Source organism: Neoarius graeffei, chromosome 16 (assembly GCF_027579695.1).
Source record: "Neoarius graeffei isolate fNeoGra1 chromosome 16, fNeoGra1.pri, whole genome shotgun sequence".
Classification (NCBI taxonomy): Eukaryota; Metazoa; Chordata; class Actinopteri; order Siluriformes; family Ariidae; genus Neoarius; species Neoarius graeffei.
This window is the reverse complement of record NC_083584.1, coordinates 13,849,335-13,861,695: the sequence shown is the minus strand read 5'-3', so window position 1 is coordinate 13,861,695 and position 12,361 is coordinate 13,849,335. Positions and strand designations below refer to the sequence as shown.

General features: G+C 42.3%; 1 protein-coding gene across 1 annotated transcript; it reads left to right on the top strand.

Annotated features, from left to right (window-relative positions):
* The first annotated feature begins 5,522 nt into the window (after positions 1-5,522).
* On the top strand, positions 5,523-12,361 carry LOC132900440 (uncharacterized). Its single transcript, XM_060942533.1, has 3 exons — positions 5,523-5,606; positions 5,990-6,066; positions 11,362-12,361. The coding sequence occupies exon 3, from the start codon at positions 11,431-11,433 to the stop codon at positions 12,121-12,123; it is 693 nt and encodes a 230-aa protein (XP_060798516.1). The 5' UTR covers positions 5,523-5,606; positions 5,990-6,066; positions 11,362-11,430; the 3' UTR covers positions 12,124-12,361.

The window sequence follows — 12,361 nt, the reverse complement described above, 5'->3', positions numbered from 1 at the left end:
TGGCCTCCTGGGATGTGAAGTCTGTTGAGCGTGGCTCTGGTGGAGAATCCCACATTGAGTTTTTCTCCTATCAGAGAGACAGAAGACGTACAGAAAGCAAGTCAAATACACAGGCATCTGATAAGATATCCCTGGGTTTAATTGATACTTTTAAATAAATCCATAGAAAAGGCGTATTTCTCGTCAATAAGCATAGATTACAAGTTTATCTCCATATGTGACTTCAAAACATTACCTGGCAGTTGGTGCTGTGGGTCCTTGTAGGGGATATCATGGACTTCTCCCTCTCGTAGCGCTCCTGGTGTCATGAACCTCGAACAGAGTTTCTTGATGAATTTCTTCATCTGCAAAATTTAATGTCATAAAAGATTCCAATGCATTATCAATGCAATTGCTACTCAGTTCAATGTCTATGAGTAGATTTAAGTTTAGATAATTAAGTTATTTTTTTCCACTCTGTGCAAGTAATTTATCAAGGGAGTAGCTACTGTACTGAATCAACAAATGTGTCAATTTTGATAACTTTAGATAGTCTTTTTTGACAAAGTCACAACCTAAATTTCATTGGGGTGTTGCACTTGAGAAAGGAGACATCAAAATAGCCTAACCCTCCCATTTACCTCTTCATACAGCTGGAATATAGATGCCTTTTCTCTCTGGAGAAGGAGGTTCAGTGTAGAGAACACGGGCAACGTGGCCTGAAGGAACAGGAGGTAGACTTCCGTCAAGGGATTGGAAAATGCCTCCGCCAGCCTTCGGAATCTTGGTTGTTTCTCATCTGCAAATAGACTGTTCGTATTGGGTGTCTCATATAACCATCCTGTACCAGTGTCAATATGATGCGTGACTTACTCGCAGATTTGAAGTAGCTGGTGAGTGGGCCATACCGCTGCAGAATGCGGGTGATGCACATCTCCAAACTCAGCCACCTCACAGAAATGTGAGGCAGCATTTCCATGTACTCACCGCCATGGAGTTCACAAAATTCTGATAAAATATATAAGAAAAATAAAGTTTTTCCTCACTTTTGGTGTACAAGACTGGAGCTAATTGAATTACAAACCTTTCAAGTAACCTTTACGGTTTGTGCTGCCCTTAAACCCGTATCCAATATCCACTCCAAGGTCCTCAGTGTCAAATCCAGAGATCTACAGAACATGACATTAGTGCATAGATGTATTGTCATTATACAGCAAATTATTTATTTAGCTTAACAGAGATTTAATGCAAAAGCAAGCATGTTGGAACTTGCTTCCAAAAACCTTTGCCCTGCGTGTTTGGCAGTGTTGTGTATTATGTGGCAGGGGCATCCATGGATGTAAATGCTTGGATTTTCCAGAAGCATTTTTGCTCCAATTGAATTTTTGGCACCAACATTAACCAGGGCATTGTCCACTGACAGGCCGACACAATTTCCCCATGGTATCTGATGCTCTTTCAGGACGTCGTTGATTTTTTTTTTTTTTTTATTACATCAGCTGTGCCACAGCTTCTACCACTTGTGGTGCACATATCAAGAAATCTGTGCACCACTTTTGTGGTGTCAAATACCCTTACAATTAAGGGGTTCATTTTCTCTCGTCCTGTAACAATAAGGTACATAGCTAACTCTGCAAGCATGTACTGCATGTGCAGACATGCCAACCCTGTAGGATAGCAAACTGTAATGGTTGTTTTGAGATATTTGTCCATGTCTGCCAATGGCAGACATAATGCACGCAGAGCGTGCATGGGGGGGGTTCCAAAGGGGGGTGCGCCCCCCTTTGGGCTTGGAAAATTTTATAAAATGCATTCAGAAATGGTGACCTCTGGTGGCTTTTTACAGTGAAAATAAAGGGCAATCAGTACCATTTGAATACTTATAATATTCTCATCTCATTATCTCTAGCCGCTTTATCCTGTTCTACAGGGTTGCAGGCAAGCTGGAGCCTATCCCAGCTGACTACGGGCGAAAGGCGGGGTACACCCTGGACAAGTCGCCAGGTCATACTTGTATTAAAATCATACAACTTCAGTTATTCTTCAAACTTCAAAAATATTTGCAAATGAACATACTGGTTTTTTTTTTAGAATATATATTCTGAAAAGAAATCAAATGATCAAAAAATAACTATTCTATAACTTCAAGCAACAAGGTGTTTTCTCTCAAAAATGACAAATTACAATATAAAAATATCAGCAATTAACAAAACATTGGTTCAAACACAGTACATCTATTCCAGTTCTACGTGAATTTGATAGACAGGATCCCCATCATAACATTCTTCAGACCTTGATTAGCTAAAAAGCATGCAAACCTACTGTAAAACTTTCCATATATATATATATATATATATATATATATATATATATATATATATATATATATAAATAACGCAGTGGTCCGGACTACCGTTGTGGTCCGGACCACGCCGTTTTCAGGTGTGGTCCGGACCACCAAGTTCAGAAGACAAATAAATTTTCAGCTACTTCTTCCCCTAATTTAGAATAAATTCTTTCCTTTGCCCTTTCTTCTGTTGCTTTGTAGTCTCTAGCACATTTTTTCTTATTCCTTAGAAGCTGTTCATAACCACCCTGAGACATAATGACGAAAGTTGGTAAAATTATTTTTCACTTCCCTCGTGGCAGCTCCCGCTTTTTTACATGCGTTAGAACTGGTATCTTTTATTGCGCGTTTTTTACGCATGCATTTCTCTTCCGGTTTGAGAAAAAATAACAAATGATGTACGACTTTGTAAAAAAACTCGTATTAAATGACAAACACAGTATGATTTTGGTAAGTTTTTATTTATATCGTAATATAATACAGCATACGGTGAACTGGACCACAATCCAGGAAAAATAATTAATTAATGCCCTCGTTTTGTATGGAAAATACGGTGATCCGGACCACCACGTACCGCGTCTCATATATATATATATATATATATGAGTAAATTGAAAATGGAAAAATGCTTGAATCTGAGTACATATATAAATGAAAATCTAAAGATATACATATTGTAAGTATGAATGGTCATGACTAGAGCATCTTGTATTGCAGTCATTCAACCAAATTAAAATATAAAAACAAGCATTTGAAAAACAAGTATTTGGTATAAACACATACAACTAATCTGACTAGAGACAGCAGATACTAAAAAAGTTTACCTGTACATATACCTTGATTTTGGAAAGCACCAAAAACTGGATACAAGGTACTGTATTCCTCTTTAACCTCCTAAGGCCCAAGCTGTTTTTTTTACATGCATTTTTTATTTATCTTTGCGATTTGGGCTTATTAGAACCTGATTAGAATAAAAACTAAGCATCATCTTTTGATAAGATGTACTTTTAGAGAAAAAGTATGTCCACACGTGGATTCTTGTTCCGAATTTCCATAAAGTGCTGTCCACGCATGTGACCGCTAAGCCCTAGGAGGTTAAATTTTTGGTACATGGTCTTAGTTTTGCTGATCGTTTTTCTTGCTTTTTCCGGCTGCGGGTCAGACGGATCGGCTGAACTGTCAGCCATTTTTTTGCTTCCTCTAAAGTACAAAATGTGCGCGGGGCTCTTATTGGTCGAAATTTGATAAAATTGCTGAGGTTAACCAATCAGAGACCGTGTTTCTAAAGCATTGGCTGACGTTCTAGTAATAGCGCCCTCTGCCGGGAGACTGGGAAATCGCAAGTGTGGGAATTCTGGCGGCAAATTTGAAAATATCAATTATGAGCAAAAACCGTAATAATCGACTTCAAAGTCGTAATAGTGTAATTGGACCACCGGAACTGTAATGATTACGGGCAAACCGTCATGGTTGGCATGTACTGCATGTGTATTATTTCAGTGTGTGTGATATGAACATGAGGACACAGAACCAGGCAATTTAGCTGTGAGAGGTATACCTGTGTCATTTGAGCCATCTGTGAGCAGTGTAAAGGGATTTTCCCTCATCTTCATCACCAGCTCATTCCTGTAATGTGGTGCAACTGCTTCATTAATGATGCACATCGTTTTTGTGCTGGCACTCTTGAAATTTTGAGCTGTGGGAGGGTCTTTGAAACATTCCCTGTACAAGGGGCTGAAATAGTCAGCCACAGCAAATGGGACATTGTGTTGAACCATTGCTACGGCAACTTTCACCTCGGCTCTCCTTGTCTGCAACAGAATCAAAGAGATAAAGATATAGCTATGCTGAAAACAGATTTGAATGTTGACACTGATTTACCCCATGTCTATGTCCATTAAAATCGACGGATTTCAGTAACAAAAATACACAACAGAGTAGTATTCTGTCCACGTCATGGGTGAATGTCTCGTGCCATAGAATCGGTTGCATTATTTAGGAAAAATGGTATTCATGAACATTGTAACCAACCTTTTGGATGTAATGTGTTAGGTACCTTGACCTCTTGCATGCTCATCTCTGCAGTCACTGGCAAGTAAGTCTTTGACTGTGCTGGTTGACTTAAGTGCCTGCTGTTTGGCCTGATGCCCCTTGTCACATCCTGCACACCTTGATGAGCACAGGAGTTCTCCTGGCAGCAGATAGAGCACCAGTAATAGGAGCTGGTGCTTCCTACAGTAAATAAATGGCCATTTAGATGTCCATTCATTATTAAAAGAGCTCTTGTAGGTGGCCGCTCCTGGTACCTTTGTCGCTTTTGTTTTGATGGTCTCTACCATCTCCTGCACTGTCTCGTCTCTTCCTCCTCCACCTGCACCGTCTCCTCCTCTAAAGGGCTTACTCTTTTTGCCACATCTGGGCCAGCATCCTCTCTGGGCTTTTTAGGGAGCTTTCTACTCACGGCAAATGAAAGGATGCTTAATTGTTTTTTTCCTGACATCTTAGAAAGACAGCAATAATTAATGCATCTATGAGCAGGATATATAAAATACGACATGATTTTAAAAGTGACCTATTAAATTGACTATGCAATAGGCCTACACTTTAATTTACTTTGTGTCAAAATTATTTCCCCTATTTGGAGAGAGAGATGATTATAATGTGAGAATATGTCAGTCATCCTGTGATAACGAAATATGACTAGGCCTAGACTACTTGTTCTGAACAGGTCTTGTCAGTGAACAGGCTGTAAAACTGTTGGCTAAGTTAAGGCTACAGACACTCAGCATTGGGAAAAATGTTAATTATCTGGGCAACATTCCTAAACAGCAGTGAAGTTGTCACTGTGTGTCAAACAAGTTGTGAATCTGTTGTAACATGAACACAGGAGATAACTGACTGTGCTTGCAGTGATGCTCGGAGCTCCTGGGTTCTGGCTGGGTCTAGGTCCAAACTGTAAGCTGGTTGGAGCAGAATCACGCGAACGAGCTTTTATCATTGGTTGCTGCGTTACATCTTACCCAGATACTACAATGCTATTTTCTGATTGGCTATTGTGTAGCCCCTTTCTTTTTTGATTGGCTGGCAAGTTACAGGCTCGATTTAGACCGACAGCGGAGACGCGCTTGTTCCATGGTGAGAGCCCGCGAGAAGTGTTGGGTGCAGCAGCAGATTAGAAGTTATTTTTCAGCGTGAGAAACACCATGTGTGGCGGGAGAGCGCGACAAAAGACCGAAAAGAGTGACCGTCACGCTCAATGCGGGACACTCGAGAGCCCTGGGTTTGTTTGTTTAATATATTTTTAATTTAGAGCTTTTATTAGTTTGAATGTATTTGTTAGGAGTCTTTGACTCGTCGTATATATCAAAGATGAATAAAGCGATGACTGAAACTCGGGTAGCACCGTAATGCTATTTAGCAGATTATGTGGACTAAATTTAATTTAATTTTCTAATCTCACTGTTTTCTGGGTGAGGCTCAAAGCTGATCAGTCACCCCTCGTATAGATTTTGTATTTTTTGACTGTATCATTTTAATACACATCCAGTCCTGCTCAGATATTAATGCTGATAGTTTTTCCCCCCTCAGCATAATTAAATACAATAACTTTCTTAATGCATTGCGTTGATTGGTTTGTTTTGCGCGCGCCCTTTACTCCTTCAGAGGACAAGCAGGAGTTACTATCGCAACATCTTTTCAGATTTCTCCTCAGACTCCTGGCGCAGACTGCATCAAAGAAGGTGAGTGGGATCCATTTTGGATTTTAAATATTTTTCTCTAGAACTCTAAATCGTGCACTAGTGGGTGAAAATGGTGTGATTTACCACACTTTTTTTTTTTTTGTAAATGTATTTCCCGGCGGCCATGTTTGGGTCAGAGAAATAACTTGCGGTGCTGCAGAGACACCACCGGCTAGGCTATCGCGCTAACGCTTGGCGCCAATATTATCATAACACAACCTGATAAAAACAACAAAGCTACGCTAAACAACGGTCAAATATTCCACTCACTAAACGCGTTTCATAAATGAGGAGCTGTGGAGTTCTTCAGGTTATTTGTCGGTACTCCCGCGCGAGCTTTGCTAACTAGCTAGCTGGCTAATATCAGCTGAATGTTCTTTCTCCGCGTGCTGCCTTTTTTTTTCTCCCCCCAGGCACCATTTTTGTCCCTGTATGTTCTCGCGCTCACCGCCAGAAAAATAAAGCATTAAAGGGCACATCTTGGGTAAATTCACACTGCACAGCTACTGTGTGATCAACTGACACTGTACACTGAGCACTGATACACATTTTCACTGGAACATTTTTGGAGTTACCCTTTGATCGCACAGCAGGAGTAGAGGAAGCACAGAGGCCAACCTTGCCTCCGTCATTCTTTATTTTATGCAATACAATGGGGCAATTTGCCTTCCAGTGGTTTTTACCAAAACAATAACTGCAATCTTTTTTTAGGATCAAACCTAAAAGGTTTGAAATGCACGGAATTGGTGTTGGAATTAACAGAAGTATTCGTGCTACCACTGCCAGGACGATGGTCCTTGCAAGTGTCAAAACCCAAATTAGAAACACGCGATGGAATTTTGTGAGCGAGCGAGAAATTATCGGCGAGGACAGCATCATCAGATGGTGTCTTAACCTTCTGTTCGTTAAGATAAGTGGCTATACGATCAGGCAGTGTGCTTTGAAACTGCTCCAATACCAAAAGGTCACAAAGCTTTTCAAAAGTATTAACGCTTTCGGCTGTAAGCCAACGTTGGAAGTAACTGGTTAAATCCCTGACCCATTCTGCATACGTTTGCTTGTCAGTTTTTTTTTCCACGAACGAAAACGCTGTCTGTACGCTTCAGGAATCAACTCATAACACTTTAACACAGCCGCTTTAACAGTTTTGTACACCTTTCGTTCCGAAGAAGGTCGAGCCACAAATGCCTGCTGTCCGCGACCAATTAAAGATGTCTGTAACAAAGTTTTCTCCTCATCACTCCAGTGCTGTTCAGATGCAATATTTTCAAACAATGAGAAAAAGACATCTGGGTCACACTCGTTAAACTTAGGTAGGAACTTTACCATATTGGCCAAGCTGTTCGACGTTGGCGTAGAGCTGCCGAGGTTCCCCTCAGCCGCCAGCTGTAATTTAGCGTGCTCAAACTCGCGTTGCTGCTCTGCATTTGAGTTTATGCATCTCCAACTCGTGTTCCCTGTCCTTTTCTTGCATTACTAATTTAATTTGCTGCATTTTCAGTTCATGTTGTAATTTTAATAACTCCACTTGCTGCTCATACAACAGCGAGGTCACCGTCTGAGTGCGCAGCCGGCAAAGTTGGCTTCGCATCAAAGCCCAATTCCCCTTTATGACCGTGCTCCCGCCCCTCGGCAGGCAACACCTGCTTCTTAATCAACATCCCCCGAATAAAAAAAAAACCAAGTCCTCTTTTAATGCGGTCTTCGGCAACGCCATATCGATTTCACAGTGGTCAGCAACACTATATAATTGATCCTTGGTGAGCATGAGGAACAATGCCTCCGAAGGAGCTTTAAAAAACGCTTCAAGATTACTCATTTTGTTGCAACAAATCCAAGTCACCAATACAATATTCAAACTGGCCACAAATAGGCACCAGCGCGTGCCATCAAACAAATGCTAACCCTGGCTCAAACAAACAAAACACTTCCTCAAACAAATCCAATATCCAAACAATCAAATCCAAATTATTTTGGCAAATTAGAATGCCACTCGCGCTACGAGACAGCAGCGGAGATTCCCCCTAAACATTTACCCCCACTAAACTGACCTGTCTTCACACTGGGCCCCAGAGCAAGGATCATTTACTCACCAATACCGTTGGACCCGTACTGTCCCGACAGATGCCAATTCAGCCGGATTTCCAAGGCGGTGCCCTCACCCAGGCTTCAGTGACACAGCAGCCTAAACCCAACGCAGCGCGTTCTAATTGGGGAAAATGCAGGCTCCGCGATATGCCACCCCGCAGCGCAAGCACAAACACACTTGCCACTCCAAACAATCAAAATAATAGGCCAGAAGGCTCCAAATTTCCAAAACAATATTCCAAAAAGTATTATCAAAATGAGGAAGTTTACCAAAACAACTACAATATTTAACCCCGAACCTTCCAAACGATGTGAAACTCCCCACAAACACAGGAAGTTTACAAATGCCAAAATCCAATTCACTATCAAAGGTTTGGACGAGCCCCCATATGTCGTGCCTACTTGACTCAAAATAAGCACAACATAAAGGGAGTCCACACCGTTCTTCGGGTTAAATGGTATTTTATTTAAACATAATTAAAAAATAAGAAATAAGCATTTAAATTGGATTAAATTATTAAATCGAGTTTGTTAGAATTACTCGAAACAATTTAACTACAGAATATACAAAAACATTGTTCGGGAAATCAAGTTTGTTCAATATGCTTAAGCTTTTAGAACCCACCTGATATTAGGTTTAGTGTACTTAAATTGAGTTGGCACTTGGAAAATTAAGTTTGTGCAACCTACCTAAGCTTTTAGAAGTCAACTGAAATTAAGTTTAGCATACTTTAAAAAAAAAAAAAAGAGTCAGTGGAACTGAATAATTGCTTTGTTGGGAATACTTAAAAAGACCGATGCAAATTGTTACCTCAATTGTTTAAGTTCAGACAATGTGTCATTTTTTAGAGTGCATCAGGCCCGATACACTAAAATGCTTTGGGGAAAACCATGCTAAGGAAGATCCCGCATTCCAGAGCAGACAAATAAAATGTTTTACAAATAGGTACAAGAAAGATCTAGATTTCCAGAGCAAAATGAACAAAAAAAAGTTAGAAGTATAAGGTGGATCCTGCTTTTCAGAGTAGACAAAAAAAGTACATTAAAAGACAAGTATAAAGTGGATCCTGCTTTTCAGAGTAGACAGAAAATGTATATTAGGGCTGTAATGATACACCCAACTCACGATTCGATTCGTATCACGATTTTTGACCCACAATTCGATACACCCACGATTTTTTTTTTAAATATGTTTTTTTCAAGTAGTAAATTTGACTTAACATTTACTTACTTACATTAACTATTTAATAACAAATAATTCAGACCACTGCAGAGAATGAGTAATATGTATGCAAAAATGAACAAATGTATATCCAAAGATTGTTTTATTTCTCAAAATCATACTGTTGAGCTGGAAGCTGTTTTTTTCGGTTCTGAAAGTCATTTTTCCAAATCATGTAAATCCGTTAAGATTTTTTTTTTTTTGGGGGGGGGGGGGGGGGGGGCATAGGGGTGGCTCTCTCACTGTCTCACTCTCATAGGGCCATTGATTTTCTGTGATCGTGGAAAACAGATGGAAATTACGGTATTTTTAATAGTGAAACATTGCTCGCGTGTCAAAGTAACTACCACAGAAGGCTTCTGCGCAACTGCCGCTAACGCCCAAGCAGAAATGCCTTCAGTGTTGCCAGATACTGCTGACGTTTTCCACCCCAAAATATGTTCAAAACCCGCCAAAAAGCACCTAAAACTGCCCAATCTGGCAACACTGCATGCCTTTCGGGTCAAGGCAGCTTTGTCAGTGATTGTGATTGGCTTGTGGCACACCAAGCCAGCCAATGAGCTGCTTGTTTACAGATTCGCTCCCCGCGTCGCAACCAGAATAGCGACCGCTTAAAAGAAACGAATGCTCTGGTGGCCAAGGACGCCATATGGTTGCCAGTGGCGAGTGTGGACGTTGCATGACTCACAGAAGATTGTCGCAGGTCGGTGACAAAACGACTTACTAATAGATATAAAAAAATAAAAAGTAATTTAAGTAAGTTTAAAATGTAATTTAGGGGCGGCACAGTGGTTTAGTGGTTAGCGCTGTCGCCTCACAGCAAGAAGGTCCTGGGTTCGAGCCCCGGGGCCGGCGAGGGCCTTTCTGTGTGGAGTTTGCATGTTCTCCCCGTGTCCGTGTGGGTTTCCTCCGGGTGCTCCGGTTTCCCCCACAGTCCAAAGACATGCAGGTTAGGTTACCTGGTGACTCTAAATTGACCGTAGGTGTGAATGTGAGTGTGAATGGTTGTCTGTGTCTATGTGTCAGCCCTGTGATGACCTGGCGACTTGTCCAGGGTGTACCCCGCCTTTCGCCCGTAGTCAGCTGGGATAGGCTCCAGCTTGCCTGCGACCCTGTAGAAGGATAAAGCAGCTAGAGATGAGATGAAAATGTAATTTAAATAAAAAGTATTCATAAATTGAAGTTTGGAAGCACCTCTGTTTTTGGGCTGAGGAGAAGTTTAAAAGGGTGTACCGCGATTCTGCCTTCTTGTATCTCGACACGGATCGTGGCTCTGCGTATCGCGATTTCAATATGCATATTGTTACAGCCCTATATATGATGACTAAGTACATATCCAACCAGAGCTTTAGGCAAAAGAAAAAGGAGCATTTCAATGCTAGGTACGACAGTGATCCTGAGTTTAGGTTACGCTGTAGCCAGCACAGAGTAACCAAACTGTCCACAAATGCTACTTTTTGCATCTTTAACAAGATGCAAAGAGCATTAAGGGTCAAAATAAAATATAGGAAGATAGTGTCCCACAACCCCCGCCATTCGCAGGCCGTGATTAACCCTGTGATGGAAGCCGCCATCACAGCATTTCGCGAGACAATTCGTCGTGGACCAACATATGTTTGTACGGTGTGTAACGGAGCAATATTTCCTAATCAGGTTAAATTATGCAAAAGAGGAAAATACACCAAAAAACCCACAGTGGCAGCAGCCTGCTTAACAGGCAAGCATGTCCATTTTTGTGACGACGACTGCTCTGAACATTGCTCTGTTACACAAGAGCGACTGCAGGAGTGGATCTGTATGAGAAGCCGTTTGGGCCGAAAACACTGGAATTCTCTCCTCTCCCCACTGAAACTGTCTCCATACTGAAAAACACTTTCACCTATATATTTATGGGTGCCAAAACACACTGGAATACTAGCCTTGTCTCCTTTATTTGTCTCCACACTGTGGAATTACGTACGTTGTTTGTGCTCATGTTTTCGCAGGTCAACCGGTTGGACGTGAAAATTGTGCAGGCCCTTGGTTGTCGGATCGTGCCCTTGAACGGCGTGCCGATGGAGGTGAAGGAGTTTGCGGTGTGCGACCCCACAGGCCAGACTTCGCCGAGTGTGTGGGGGGCCCAGGTAGTGTCTGTACAAGAGGGCAGGTCATACCAGTTCGACGCACTGGCCACCAGGAAGCAGGGCGACCTCACAGTTCTTACCACCACTCCCTCCACTGCTATTTCGGAAATAGCCGAGGTCGGCCAGCCGTCGTCGATGGAGCCACTGTCTGCCGGTGTGAAGCAGACAGTCCGAGGGGAGGTCACTGGCGTGCAGATCGTGGCGAATCCTCGGTGCTGTAGGTGCCATGCCAGCCAGGACGGCTTGGCCACTAGGAGCACCACACACTGGTGCGAGCGCTGCAAAATTCTCCAACAGACTAACGCCTACACGTTCACTTATGCCAGCGTTCTGATAGTCATGGGGGACGATGGCGTGGAGCTGTCCGGCAACTTCACGAACTCTGCCATCTTCAACTACGTGCGGGATAACTTCCTCTCCGCCTCGGCTCACGACGGCATGGTGCTGGAGGAGCACGTGATCGGTCAGGGCGAGCTTGAGGTGACCACGAACGGAGAGGGCTTGGTTCTGGGTTTCGTGAGTGCGCGCTCGGCTGAGCCCGTTCAGTCGCCCGCCGCACAAGGCGACCAGGAGGAATTGAGTCTGGAGGAACTCTTTGAACATGATGAGGACACTGAAGGCTGAGGCTGGCAAAGGACTTTGGGGCTTGTCCACTGTTGTTCGGTCATGGACATTTGCTGCCGCTGTCTTGGCGAGTTCTTTTTAGCACGCTTTGTTCTTACGTTTTAACCCGGGTGTTTTTTTTTTTTGCTTCTTTGATGCTCTTAGGGATCTTTTTGTTCTTGCTTCTTTGATGCTTTTACGGTCCAAATTTGTCATTGTTGGCGCTTCTGATGCTCGTAATAAACTGCTTTTGTTCTGA